The following is a 15618-nucleotide window of genomic DNA, read 5'->3' on the forward strand; positions in this document are numbered from 1 at the left end:
ATCCATCTCTGGTGTGTTGTCTTCTGGCAGCCAGCAAACTAGAACACATGGCTACAGGAACACAGCTCTATATTTTCAGGCAGTTCCCTCCAGCCTCTCCATTACATCTTGGATAACAAGGTGATATCTACTTAATGTGTAAGAATAACCTCCAGGATAACCTCTGGACTCTGTTTGGAATCTCTCAGCTGTTGACACTTTGTCTCATTTCACTCTTCCCCCTCTTGGTCAAGAAGGTTTTCTCAATCCCTTGATGCTAGGTCTCAGCTCATTCTAGGAGGGTGGTGAGTTTGCTTGTTGTGTTGGCTGGAGAGAGAAGCCACATCTGAGCAACAAAAGAGGTTCTCCTGGGGATGACTCCTAGGCCTAATTTTAAGCAGGCTTGATCTATCCTTTGTGGGGTTAAGTTTCATATGAACAAATCCAAAGACTGGGGGCTCAGCCTATAGCTTTGGTTGTCCACACTGCTTGTGAGAATATCAAAAATTCAACTTGGGGAGGGTGAATTTTCCCCCAACCTCACCATTCCCTGAAGGGGACTTTGCAAATACTTTTCCATTCACTGATCAAATCACTCTGGGATTCATCAGGGCATCACCTGGACAAACCAACAAAATCTCATGTCCTACCCAAGGTTCCATGTACTTATGTTGTTCAACCAAGCTATCTACATAAGTTATATTAGGAAATGCACTAGTCAAAATGTAAATTTTGTACCAAATAAACATTTTTTGCTTTAGTCTCACACATAAGTTGAAATTTTAAAATATTAATTACCATCTATTTTCAGCACCCTGCAGTAATGACATTCCTTTGTTCTTCCTCATGCAAAAACATTTTTTAAATTTGTGCCTTTAGTCACTATTATTATACTCTCTAGGCATTCCTAGATTATACCATCTCAATCTTTATCGTCTGTCTTTCTTTCTGATTTCATTTATGTCCCCAGGCCTCCTCCCTCTATCATTCTCACATTCAGCTTCATTCAGTGTTTTAACATAGTTGTATTACAGTTAGGTAGTATTGTGCTGTCCATTTCTGAGTTTTTATATTCAGTCCTATTGCACAATCTGTATCCCTTCAGCTCCTTTACCCAATATCTTACCCTATTTCTATCTCCTGGTGGTCTCTGTTACCAATGAAATATTCCAAGTTTATTTACTAATGTCAGTTCATATCAGTAAAGCCATACAGTATTTGTCCTTTTGTTTTTGGCTAATCTCAGTCAGCATAATGTCCTTAAGGTCCATCCATGTTGTTACATACTTCATAACTTTATTCTGTCTTACAGCTGCATAATATTCCATCGTATGTATATACCACAGTTTGTTTATCCACTCATCTGTTGATGGACATTTTGGCTGTTTCTATCTCTTGGTAATTGCAAATAATGCTGTTATAACCATTTGTGTGCACATGTCCATTTGTGTCCTTGCCCTCATGTCCTTTGAGTAGAGACAGCACATAGATGGGTCCTGTTTTTTAATCCATTCTTCCAGTCTATGTCTTTTGATTGGGGAGTTTAATCCATTAACATTTAGTGTTATTACTGTATGGGTAGTACTTTCTTCTACCATTTTGCCTCTTGGATTTTATATGTAATATCTAATTTCTCTTCTTTTTACCTTTACTCATAGTCTTCATTTCTGTACTCTTCTCTACACCTCTCTCTTCTGTCTTTTTGTATCTGTCTCTAGTGCTCCCTTTAGTATTTCTTGCAGAGCTGGTCTTTTGGTCACACATTCTCTCAGTGATTTTTTACCTGAAAATGTTTTAATTTCTCCCTCATTTTTGAAGGACAGTTTTGTTGGATATAGAATTCTTGGTTGGCAGTTTTTCTCTTTTAATAATTTAAATATATCCTCCCACTGTCTTCTCGCCTCCATGGTTTCTGCTGAGAAATCTACGCATAGTCTTATTGGGCTTTCCTTGTATGTGATGGATTGCTTTTCTCTTGCTGCTTTCAAGATTCTCTCTCTCTCTTTGACCTCTGACATTCTGATTAGTAAGTGTCTTGGAGTACGTCTATTTGGATCTGTTCTCTTTGGGGTACGCTGCACTTCTAGGATCTGTAATTTTAAGTCTTTCATAAGAGTTGGGAAATTTTCAGTGATAATTTCCTCCATTAGTTTTTCTCCTCCTTTTCCCTTCTCTTCTCCTTCTGGGACACCCACAACACATATATTCGTGCGCTTCATGTTGTCATTCAATTCCCTGAGTCCCTGCACATATTTTTCCATTCTTTTCCCTATATTTTCTTTTGCTTGTTGGATTTCAGATGTTCTATCCTCCAATTCACTAATCCCATCTTCTGCCTATCGAAATCTACCATTGTAGGTTTCCATTGTTTTTTCATCTCTTCTACTGTGCCTTTCATTCCCATAAGTTCTGTGATTTGTTTTTTTCAGACTTTTGATTTCTTCTTTTTGTTCGTTCCTTGCCTTCTTTATATCCTCCCTCAATTCATTGATTGGATTTTGATGAGGTTTTCCATGTCTGTTCGTATTTTCTGAATTAATTGTTTCAAGTCCTGTATCTCATTTGAATTGTTGGTTTGTTCCTTTGACTGGGCCATATCTTCAGTTTTCCTAGTGTGATTTGTTATTTTTTGCTGGTGTCTAGGCATTTAATTTCCTTGATTAGTTTATTCTAGAGGTTGCTTTCACTTCTTTTACCTAGGGTTTTCTTGCTGGATGAATTTGTTGTCTATCTGTTCTTTGACATTCAGTTCAGCTTTTTCTGTACCTCTAGCTTAGGTTTTGTTTAACAGAGGAGAATTTTTAGTTCTTATTTTCTTGTTTCTTGCCTGCTTGTATGGTGCCTTTTTCTCCCCACCCTTAGGAGGGTCTACTTAGGTATTATAGACCCCAGCTGGATTTTCCCAAACCAAACTGGCCTCCTGTCAGGAGGATAGAGTCACCTGTGTCGGTTTTCCCTGAGGGTGAGACCCAGCAGGTTGAAAGACGTTCCTGTGGAGACTCTGGGCTCTGTTTTTCTTATCCTGCCCAGTGTATGGCGCTTGTCTGCCTGCAGGTCCCACCAGCATAAGATGATGTGGTACCTTTAACTTTGGCAGACTATCCCTGCTAGGGGTGTGGTGGAGACAGAGGAGAGGTTGTAAGCTGGTGTTAATGGACAAGCACATACATTCTTAACAAACATTTCATACATGGTGTACAATCAGTGGCTCATGATATCATCACATAGTTGTATATTCATCACCGTGATCATTTTTTCAGAACACTTGCATTACTCCAGAAAAAAAAAAAACAAAAAGAAAAAACTCAAACATACCATACCCTTTATCCCTCCCTCTCATTGACCACTAGTATTTCCATCTACCCAATATATATATATATATTTAATTTTAGCATTTGTTCCCCCTATTATTTATTTATTTTTAATCCATATGTTTTATTCATCTGTCCATACTGTAGATAAAAGGAGCATCAGATACAAGGTTTTCACAACCACACAGTCACATTACGAATCCGTGCTTAATCTTTCTTTGACTTTTGTGAACCTATGAATTTTCCTTGGAGTACAGCTTTGGCCACATCCAATAAGTTTGTATATAATATTGTCACTATTGTTAGTATTGTAGGCTTTTCTTGAAATATAATTCACATATCATAAAATTCACCCTTTTAAAGTGTATGATTCAGTGGTTTTTCAAATATTCACATGGTTGTGCAACTATCACCACTATCTAATTCTAGAACATTTTCATCGCCTCCAAAAGCAACCCTATACCCATTAGTATTCACTCCCTGCCCAACCCCCTACTACCTCCTGCCTTTGGCAACCACTAATCTTTCTGCCTGTGTGAATATGTCTATATAGGTGGTTTTGATTTGCTAACGCTGCCAGAATGAAATATATCAGAAATAGATTGGCTTTTACAAAGGGGAATTATTAGGTTATAAATTTACTGTTCTAAGACCATGAAAAATATCCAAATTAAGGTATCAGAGAAAGATACCTTGACTCTGAAGATGGGCCAATGATACCTGGGGTTCCTCTGTCATGTGGGAAGACATATGGAGATGTCTGTTGGCCCTTCTCTCCTGGATTGGTTTCAAAGTGGCTCTCTCAGTTCCTGTGGGTCTTGGCTTCTCCTGGGCATTTTCTTTTCTCTTTTAGCTTCTCTAAAGTCTCTCGGTTTTCTCTCATAAAGGGACCCAGGAAAAGATTAAGACCTACCTTGAATTGGGTGGGTATAATAGTTAGGTTTAGGTGTCAACTTGGCCATATAATGGTACCCAGTTGTTCTGTTGCTGTGGACAGCATTGAAATTCATCTGTGGTCGATTACATCTGCAGTTGGCTAAGGGGAGTGCCTTCTGCAATGATTGACGTTTACTTTGATTGGCTGGAGTCTTAAAAGGAGAATCAGAAGAGAGAGAAGTAGTTTAGTGCAGCCCAGCATAGCTCTGTGCTCAGAGCCAGCACAGACACACACCCAGAAGTCTGGAGAAGTAGAAAAAAATGCCCCAGGGAAAGTCATTTGAACCAGAGGTCAAGAGAGAAGACCAGCAGAGGTCACTGTGTGCCTTCCGTGTGACAGAGAAACCCAGATGAAAGCCAGCCGAAAGCTAGCTGCCTTTCCTCCAAGGAACTGTAAATTTGTAACTAAATAAATCCCCTTTATAAAAGCCCATCCATCTCTGGTGTATTGCATTTTGGCAGGTGTAGCAAACTAAAACAATGGGTCACACCTCCATGGAAACATCCTAATCCCCCAAAATCACAACAGGTCTGTACCCACAAAAATGGATTAGATGAACATGACTTTTCTGGGGTACATGATAGTGTAAGCCAGCACACTTGGCTTTTCATAAAAAAGGAATCTTAGTAAATGTGGGACTTCTGTATATGACTTCTTTCACTTAATATATGTTTCAAGGTTAATACTCATTGTAGCATGTATCAGTACTTCATTCCTGTGGTGGCTTGGAGCACTATACCCCAGAAAAAATATGTTCTTAAGCTTAATCTATACCTGTGGGTGTGGACACATTGTAAATAAAATCTCTTCCAGATGCTATTTCAATTAAGGTGTGGCCCAGTGAATCAGGTTGGGCTTTAATCCAGATTACTAGAGTCTTTTATAAGCAGAGTGAAAGTCAGAGAGGGAAAAAGCCAGAGGGAGAGTCTGGAATCTGGAAGTCAATGGAACTTCCAGAAGAGGACACCATGTGAGTTGCCATATGACAGAAAAGCCAAGAACCCAGGACCGCTATCAGCCAGCCACAGAATGCCATGGTCTTCAGGGAGAAAGCATCACCTTGCTGATGCCTCAAGTTTGGACTTCTCCCAGCCTCAAAACTGTGAGCCAGTTAATTCCTGTTGTTTGAACCAACCAATTGCATCGTATTTATGTTTAGCAGCCAGGAAACTGAAAGAGCTTTTTGTACTGTGAAGTAAGATGCTCTCATTACAAATACCTAAAATGTGGAAATGGCTTTGGAATTAGGTGAGTAGAGACTGGAAGGATTGTGAGGTGCTTGATAAAAGAGTCCTACATTGCTTTGATGAGATTGGTGGAAGAAATATGGATGTTAAAAGTACTTCTCATGAGTCCTTAGAAGGAAATGATGAATGTGTTTTTGGAACCTGGAAGAAAGTCACTGTTATAAAGTGGCAGAGAATTTGGCAAAACTGAGTTCTGATGTTGGCTGGAAGGCAAAACTTGAAGGTGATGAATTTGGCTATTTAGCTGAGTAGATTTCCAAGCTAAGTGTGAAGGTGCAGCCTGATTTCTCCTTGAAGTTTATAGCAAAATGCAAAATGAAAGATAAGCTGAGAATTGAGCCTTTAATCACAAAAAATCTAGCAAATGATGGTTTGGAAAATTTGGAGCCTTTCTATATAGTGTGCTCTGAGGCTAGGGCCAGAAGTGGCTGCAGTAGGGACTTCCCCGGGCTTTCAGAAAGTGTCTCTCCAGAGGACAGGGCTCTCTGTGAGTGTTTAATGGAACATGACTCCAGGCAGCCATTTTATTGGAGTTGAGGATTGGAAATGCAGTTATGCAGGAAGAATCTGTGAAAAGTTTTATTGTCTGGTGGTTTGGACCTCTGTGAACTGCATGCAAAGTTGAGAAGTTTTTTGAGAACTGTGTATGAACAGAAGCACTGCCAGCCTGAACTGAAAGGGATTAAGAAGAGACAGATTGAAGGAAGAATAACTTCAAGGGCAGAGTCAGAGAAGCCAAGGTCTAGACAGAAGAGATATCCTTGGGCCAAGAGAATGGACCCATCCAGGTGTGTTGAAAGGGCAGTTTCATGCTGGCGTTTAGGTAGGGTTGGGCTTGTGCCCTATTTTTCAGGGATATCACTGCCACTCCAGTACTCAGAGATGGTGGGCCTGTGCCCACTGTTTCTTGGAAGTTTGTCCACCACCCAAGTGCTCTGAGAGGGTGGGACGTGTGTTGAGGCATTAGTGGAGATACTGATCTCCATTCTGATGCTTGGAGAGGATGGGTCCTTCATCCCAGTGTTCAGCGAGAGCATGGCTCTTATGCAAGCCCTTGGAAGGGGTGCTCCAGTCTTCAGGCCTGGAGAACAAAGTATTGATCCAAAGATGACTCTTAGACCTTAAAATCTAATGGAGTTTGCCTGCTGAGTTTTGGAATTGTTTGGGACCTGTGACCCCTGTTTTCTTTCCAGTTTCTCCCTTTTGGAATGAAAATGTCTGTCCAATGCCTGTACCACCATTGTATATTAGATGCAGATAACTTGTATTCTAGTTTTCATAGGTCCACAGACAGAAGAGTTGTGCCCCAGGACAAACCGCAACCATATCCGATTTTGATGAGACTTTGTACTTAGCATTTTTACTGAAATGACATTAAGGTTTTTGGAATGTTGTCATGGAATAAATGTATTTTGCATGTGGGAAGAACATGTCTTTTTTGAGTCGAGAGGGTGGATCGTAGTGACTTGGAGCTATGTACCAAAGAAACATGTTCTTAAACTTAATCCATTTTTGGTGGATGTGGATCCATTGTAAATAAGATCTCTGCAAGATGTTACTTCAAGTAAGTAGTGGCCCAAATGAATCAGGTTGGGTTTTAAAGAGATTACTGGATTCTTTTATAAGCAAAGTGAAAAGTCAGGAAAAAAAGGAAAGAGCATCCAAAAGCCAGAAGTCAGTGGCACCGAGAAGCCAGGAGAGGCTACCATATGCATTGCTCTGTGACAGAAAAGCCAAGGACTAAGGATTGCTGACAGCCAACCCCAGAATGCCATGTTCTTCAGGAAGAAAGCATCACCTTGCTGATACTTCAATTTTCTCCTAGCCTCAAAACCATGAGTCAATAAATTCCCATTGTTTAAGCCAACCCATTGCATGATACTTGTACTTAGAGCTGGGAAACTAGAACAATTCCTTTTTATGACTTAACAATATACAATGACTTAACAAAATGTATATATCACATTTTGTTTTTCCATACATTAGCTGATGGACATTGGGATATTTCCATTTTATGGCTATTATGAATAATGCTGCTATGTACATTCATGTACAATTTTTTGCATGAAATGTTTTTATTTCTCTTGGGTATATACTTAGGAGTGGAATATCTGGGTCATATGGAATTTTTTTTAACTTTTTAAGCAATTGTCAAACTATTAAAAAAAAAAAAGCACCTGCACTGTTTTGCAATTGGATCAGCAATGTGCGAGGGTTCCAGTTTCTCCGCATCTTGTTATTGTCTGTTTTGTTTGTTATTATTATAGCCACCCTAGCAGGTGTGAAGTGGTACCTCATGGTGGTTTTGATTTGTAGTTTCCTAATTACTGACAATGGAGACCATCTTTTCATGTGCTTAGGGCCATTTATAGATCTTCTTTTTATAAAAAACATGTTTTATTGTGAAATAAAACATATACAAAAAGCAATACATTTCAAAGTATATTGTAACAAGCAGTTATAGAACTGATTTCAGACTTTGGCATGGGTTACAGTTCCACAATTTCAGGTTTTTCCTTCTAGTTGCTCCAAGATATTGGAGACTAAATATCAATATAATGATTTAGCAGTTGTACTCATTTGTTAAATTCTGTCTTTCCTGTAATAAATCCTCATTTCCCTTTGATCTTTCTCCCAATAATGAGGGGTATTTGGGCTTTGCCCATTCTGACTTTTCTTGTTGGAGAAGGGTGTCAATAATGTGGGATAGGGGGATGGAACTAGTTGATGTCTGGAGAGGCTGGCCCCTCTGGGTTTCAAGACTTACCTGTTCTAGAAACCCATCTGGAGTTTGTAGGTTTCTGGAAAGTAATCTTAGTATGTGAAACTTTTGTAGAACCTCGGCTAGAGCCCAAGGTGTCCTTTAGAGTTAATAGGAATGGTTTTGGTTGGGGTTTGGCAAACCATGGTAATTAGCACTATCTAGCTGAAGCTTGCATAAGAGTAGCCCCCAGAATAGCCTCTCGACTCTATTTGAACTCTTTTAGCCACTGATACCTTATTTTGTTACATTTCTTTTTCCCCCTTTTGGTCAGGAAGGCATTGTCGAGCCCATGGTGCTAGAGCCAGGCTCATCTCTGGGAGTCATATCCCATGTTGCCAGCGAGACTTTCTTTTCTTTATTTTTAAAATATTTTTATTGAGAAATCTCCACACACATACATTCCATACATGGTGTACAATCAGTGGCTTACAATATCATCACATAGTTGTGTATTCATCACCATGATCATTTTTAAGAATATTTTCATCACTCAAGAAAAAGGAAGAAAGGAAAAAACTCATATAAACTATACCGTTTACCCCTCCCTCTCATTGACCACTAGTATTTCCATCTACCCAATTAATTTATCCCTTATCCCCCCTATTATTTATTTATTTATTATCTTTATTTTTTTTTACTTATCTAACAATACTCTGGATAAAAGGAGCATCAGACACAAGGTTTTTACAATTACGCATTCACACTGTAAAAGTTATATCTTTATATAGTTGTCTTCAAGAATCAAAGCCACTGGAACAGAGCTCAACAGTTTCGTGTACTTCCCTCCAGCCACTCCAGTACACCATAAACCAAAAAGGGATATCTGTATAATGTGTAAGAATATCCTCTAGGATAACCTCTTGACTCTATTTGAAATCTCTCGGCCACTGAAACTTTATTTTGCCTCATTTCTCTATACCCCCTTTTGCTCAAAAAGGTTTTCTCAGTCCCTTGATGCTGGGTCTCGACTTATCCCAGGAGTTCTGTCACATGTTGCCAGGGAGATTTACACTCCTGGAAGTCATGTCCCATGTAGGGGGAAGGTCAGTGAGTTCACCTATCAAATTGGCCTAGAGGGAGTGGCCATATCTGAGCAACAAAAGAGGTTCCTGGGGGGTGGCTCTTAGGCATAATTTTAAGTAGTCTTAGCCTATCCTTTGCAGAAATAAGTTTCATAGGGGCAAACGCCAAGATTGAGGGCTCAGCCTATTGATTTGGTTGTCTGACTGCATGTGGGAATATCAGAAATTCTCCAAATGGGGACGTTAAATATTTCCTCCTTTCTCCCCAGCCCCCCCGCCCCCCAATGGGACTTTGCAAATATTTCTGTATTCACTGCCCAAATTACTCTCGGATATTTCGGGACATGACACTAACCTGGACAAACCAACAAAATCTCACGCCCTGTTCAAGATTCCATGTACTTATGGTGTCCAACTAAACTGACCATACAATTTAAATTAGGTAGCCAGGGAGGCTTTCACCCCTGGATGTCATATCCCATGTAGGGTGGAGGGTGTATTAGTTAGATTCAGTTGTCAGCTTGGCCAGGTGAGCATACCTAGTCTTGTTGCTGCGGACATAAGCCAATGGTATGTGAACCTCATCTGTTGCTAATTACATCTGCAGTCGACTAGGAGGCATGTCTGCTGCAATGAGTGACGTTTGACTTCATTGGCTGGTGCTTAAATGAGAGAGCGCAATGTAGCACAGCTAAGCAGCCCGGCATTCCTCATCTCAGCATTTGCAGCTCAGCCCAGGCCTTTGGAGATGCAGAAAGAAGTCACCCCGGGGGAAAGTTGTTGGAACCCAGGGGCCTGGATAGAAGACTAGCAGAGACCATCCTGTGCCTTCCACGTAAGAAAGAACCTCAGTGGAAAGTTAGCTGTCTTTCCTCTGAAGAGCTAACAAAATAAATCCCCTTTTATTAAAAGCCAATCCATCTCTCGTGTGTTGCATTCGGCAGCTAGCAAACAAGAACAGAGGGTAATGATTTTCCTTGCAGAGTTGGGCTTAGAGAGAGAGAGAGAGAGAGAGAGAGAGAGACTACATCTGAGTAGCAAAAGAGGTTTTCTGGAAGTAACTCTTTGGTATAACTATAGGTAGGCTTTACTTCACTATAGAAATGAGCTTTGCAAGAGCAAGCCTCCAGATCAAGGGCTTGGCTTGCTGACTTTGGAGTCCCTGATGGTTGAAACAGTATCAGGGATTTCCCCAGTGGTAAAGCTTAATAATTCCATATTTTTTCCCATCCCTTGAGGGACTTTGCCAATACATTTTAATCTGTCTGACATACTCTGGGATGTATCCGAGTATTACATTAAGCTATACAGAATTACAAGCCCTCATTCCCATTCTGGGCTCCATGTGTTTGGTTTTTTAAATAAGCTATCCAAACAGGTTGAGTTAGATTATGTACTGTAGAAAATTTAGATTTTGGACAACATAAACCTCTCTTCCTTTGGTGTCATACAGTAGGTGGAGTTCTAAACTACAGACAATATCATCCTTACCCCTATATTCTAATTTACCTTAGTCCTGACCAAGTTGACTTCTTGTCTATAATTGAAGGCTGATCTCTTTTTAGGTTTCTTTAAGAGTTGTTGTATGGAGCAATGCTGACTTTCAGAGCGGAAGAACTCCAACTCTGAGTCTTAGGTGTCACACAGGTAGCCAAAGTTCCAGGGAGATACCAGGTATATACATATAGCACAGCATCTCAGAATCTAGAAATAACATTTACAGCTCCAGACTAAATGTGACTGCCATAAGAGCTTACAGTCTAGGCCCAAATTTCCTGACAGGTATTTTCTAAAATAAACCATATAATATTTGTTCTTCTGTCTGGCTTATTTTGTCCCCAAGGTTCATTCACCTCATTGCCTGCCTCATGACTTTACTCCTTTCTGTAGCTGCACAATATTCCATCATATGCATACACCACAGCTCGCCATTCTACTTCTCAGTCAGTATATCCTTCAGCTACCTCCATCCATTGGGCATCATGTCTAATGTCCAGAGTCAATAACATTTGTTTATCTTCTTTAGAAAAATGTCTATTCAAGTCCTTTGCTTGTTAAAAAAATGAGTTATTGGTCTTTTTATTGTTGAGTTATAAGAATTATTTATATATTCTGAATACTAAATCCTTATCTGACATATGATCTGACGATATTTTCTCCAATTCTGTGGGTTGTGTTTTCACTTTCTTGATAGTGTTCTTTGAAGTACAAAAGTTTTTAATTTTGATGAAGTCCAATTTAGATCTTTTTATTTCATTGCTTGTACTTTTGGTGTCATAGCCAAGAGCCCATTATCTGATCCAAGGTTACCAAGATTTATACCTGTGTATTCTTCTAGAATTGTAGTTTTGGCTCATTGTTTTTTAGCATGTGTTTTCATTTCCAGGTGACTTGATCTTTATTTTATTCATCTTTCTGTTTTTGAATTTACCACCTCATTGTTAGAGAAAGAGGTCTGTACAATTTTTACTATTTTGGTAATTATTACAGTTTCCTTTGTAGGTCTAAGATACGATAAACATTTTAAATGTCTGTGATTCCTTTAAAACAGTTTTTGTTTTTATTTTGTCATTTTTTTTGTAGTTTAATTCTCGATCTCTCTCTCTAGCCTTATATCTATATATAAATTATATTATTCAATTCTTCTATTGCTTGCATTCTATCTACTCAATGTTCCAAGTACTGAGAAGGGTTTAATTCTACTATTCTGCCTGTGGTTTTGTTAAAATTCCTTGTGTTTGTGTTTTACATTCCTTGGCTGCTCAAACAAAAATGCAATGGATTGGCTTCTAGAATGAGAATTTAATGGATCATGGTTTTGAGGCCAAGAAAAAATATAAATGGAGAATCGAGATGGTGCCTTCTCCCTGAAGACTGGTATTCTGGTGGTCCTGGGCTCCTCTGTCACATGGCAATGCACATGGCAGTGCCCACAACAGCCTCTCCTGGCCTCTCCCTTCTCTTCTGGGTTCCTTTGACCTTCAGCTTCTGGCTTCCCTTGGCTTTCTCTCTGTCTAAATTTTATTAGACTAGATCCTTATAAAGGATCTAGTAATAGGATTAAGACCCGTCTTGACGGAGTTGAGGATTCATACTCAAGGAAGGAATTAAGTCTAAGAACCTGTTTTTCTGGGGTATATATAGCTCCAAACTGCCACAATTTGTACTGAATTTTGAATATTTTAATTTTGTTAATGCTTTTAGTGTCCCTAGAAGCCTTTTTCACCTTCTCCATTTTTATCTCACCTCATCTTGTTTCTTTTTCTTCTCTACCTGCTATTTCTTATGGCCTCTGATCCTATTTTGTGGCGGCGCTGTTTTCCTTTATCTTACATAAGATGCCAAACAGTCTTCTTGTTACTCTGTCATAGTAAATCACTTTTAAACATCTTGCTCCTTCTGAGTCTTCAGATTAACATTCCCGTTGCCTCATTCAAAAAATATATTTAAAAAAATATGAAAATATTTTTTCATATACCCTCTTTCTTGGTGTTTTATGCTTACTTGTTCTTAAACAAGGAGATAGTTTGTGTTTAAGTTTGTGTTCAGCTACAAATAATAAATCTCAAGGCTTGAACTAAAAGGATGACTTAACTCACATAAGAAGACTAGAAATAGAGCTGGTTAATTCAGCAGCTCATCACAACCCAGGTTCTCTTCTTTCCATTCTGCCATCCTTAATGCATAGGGTGACTCCCTCATGGTAGCAAGGTGGCTGTAGCAGCTCCAGACATCACATCCAGATTATCCAGAGGCAGAAAAGAACTTTTTTCTTGTAGGTAGCTTTCTGAGCACAAGAACCCTTTCCTAAAACTCCCCTCACCCCCAGCAGACTTCTTTTGTTGGACATAACTAGATTATAAACTCACCCCTAAACCAATCACTGGCAAGGGGGATGATGTGCACAAATGTCTTAAAACATCAGAATTTGCCTGAGTCATCTGAGGAAGAGAGTTGACCCTGAATCAAAACTGGGCTAAGTCAACAGGGAAGGGGAATATCGGGTAGGTTTCCAATAGTGTCTGCTTCACTCTTGGCCTTACCTGTTTGCTGGCTGATTCTCCTATAGCTGGAGAACATGTGCTTGGGCTCAGTTTTTAGCTCCATTCTCAGGATTTATCAGGCATTCATCTAATGTATTTCTGACAGGTTGAAATGGAACCCTCTCCTATCTCTCTATCCTGTGATGCTTTCAGTGAGTGAAGTTCAAGAAAAATGGGGCGGCAGGGGGAGGACAGTCCAAGCTTCTTTCTATCTGTGCTCCCATCAATATCTATAGAGACTATACCATCTCCCAGGATGCTTCATCAGTCACCTCCCCCTTTGTGTCCGGGTCTTTCCTGGGAACTGCTGTCTCTGAGTACATTTAGGCGAGAGACATGCCCAGGGAGAGGGAAGAGTACTATGCCTCAAAAAGCAACCATGCAGTAGAATGATTTGCATTGTCTAGTTGACAAAGACTTTGCGTTTTTTCAGGGCTAGAAGGTGAGGGAGGATGAAGGATCTTTCAAGTTATTTTTAGGATGGAAGGCAATGTCACTCTGTGGGCCTCATAGCCTGGGGGTTCATACAATTGGACCTTCAATCTAGTTCCATGGGCCTTATCATAGGTAGAAATAGCCTCTCTACCCACCATTCTGGCAGTCAGCTGTCAGGACTAGTTTATGGTGATATTTTTGTATCCCTATGCTTTAACTGGAATTTGGGAGACTGGAGGAAGGGTCTGCTAGGTGGATACCATTTAAAACTGGGAGCCACTCATTCAGATATCTTTTAAAGACTGAGCTATATATGTTCTGTCTCCACTTTCTTGACCCATGCCATCAAGTCCCTGGAAATTTCCACATTGTCCAAACCCCTGGGCACTTTGAACCATTTTCTTACCTGTGTCTTAGCATATAGCACTGCCGAGCACTGCTTCCTCTTGCAGGTCGACTCGTATTACGTGCTTGCTCTGTGTTCAAGTTATCGTGCCAAGCTCATCACATGTATTATTTCATCACAGTCTCACAGCAAGCCCATGAGGTGTCATTAGTGTTTCCATTTTACACATGAGGAAATTGAGGCTCAGAGAGGAAATCACTTGCCCATGGACTTTTAACGGCAAGGGTCCAGAAGGAGCCTCCCTAAATGCTCTCTTCCCTGGCCTTCTATGACTGGGTTTACCCCTGATTTTCCTCTTACTTCTCTGGCCCCTCCTTTCCAGGCTTCTCTTCCTTTGCCTGTGTCTTAGATATTGGTGTTTCTTGGGCTTATTTCCTGAAAGCTTTTCCACTATCTTTCTTTGCAGCTTCCCCTGGCAATCTTATCCAGGCACCTTCTGATGGCTCCCCAGTATCCAACTCCCGGAACCCTTAACCACCTGCCTTTCAGGCATCTTTTCTTGGAAACGCCTCTGACTCACATCTGAAATCATAACCTTTCCTCCCAGTTCCTGTTGGTCCCTGAGTTATGTCAGGCATTATCACCTCTTGACCAGACCATTAAAATTGTCAAGTAACTGGTCTCCCTGCCTCTAAATCCTCTCCTATTTCAACTAGACCACAGAAAGTGAGTGTGGAAAGATCCGGGAGAATTAGATCCAACCACCAGGAGAGAAGCTGGGGCCCACGGGATGGGCTAGTAGCAGGAGGCTGGCACTTCTCCCGGTAGGAGCCATGGAAGGAGAGAGCCATGGGAGAGGGGCTTCCCTCAGTTCTGGTCTCACAAAGACTCTGTCCCCACTCCCGGAGACCCTCACCTCAGCCCCGTAGGCCCAAACTTTGAGCTCCTCTGGCCCCACCCATAGCCCTTAGCACTGCCCCAGGCCACCATAGTCCCCCCCTTAGCCCCGTCCCCATACGCCTCACCCTTTCCACCCACTTAGTCTTGTCCCACAGACAGTAATCCCAGTTACTTACTTTCAGCTCCCTGGGAAGAGGATGAGATCCGCAGAGATCGAGTGGAGCCCCAGAGTGTGTCCCTCTCCTGGCGAGAGCCCATCCCTGCTGGAGCCCCTGGGGCCAATGGCACCGAATACGAGATCCGCTACTATGAGAAGGTAAGTCCAGGCCTGGGAGGGACCTGGTTCCTGGGTTACTCACCAGGGGGCTTCCTTTTCTCCACACCCTCCTCCCAGCAAAAGTCCTGCCTTCTTTTTTTTCTGCATGGACCCACCAGGCTCCAATGCGGCTCTTCCAGGCCTTCTCTCTGTGTGTTGATGCTGCTTGCTCTTCTCTTCTCCTTTGCTTTCATCACCCATCAGCATCTCCGTTTTCGCCACTCTGCCTCGCGTACGGTTGGCTTTCTCTGGGGCTAATCTAGGTTTGATGTGGCTGAATCTTATACACACATTTTGCAGAACCTTCATCAAGGGAAA

General features: G+C 40.9%; 1 protein-coding gene across 1 annotated transcript in view; it reads left to right on the forward strand.

Annotated features, from left to right (window-relative positions):
• The window catches only part of EPHA10 (EPH receptor A10), a 44141-nt gene that overhangs the window by 14160 nt on the left and 14363 nt on the right, over positions 1-15618 (forward strand). Inside the window, exon 6 of the mRNA XM_077137146.1 lies at positions 15167-15300. Coding sequence (XP_076993261.1) covers positions 15167-15300 — 134 coding nt within the window. The remainder of the gene's footprint in view (positions 1-15166; positions 15301-15618) is intronic.

This window comes from Tamandua tetradactyla, chromosome 2 (genome assembly GCF_023851605.1).
Source record: "Tamandua tetradactyla isolate mTamTet1 chromosome 2, mTamTet1.pri, whole genome shotgun sequence".
Lineage (NCBI taxonomy): Eukaryota > Metazoa > Chordata > Mammalia > Pilosa > Myrmecophagidae > Tamandua > Tamandua tetradactyla.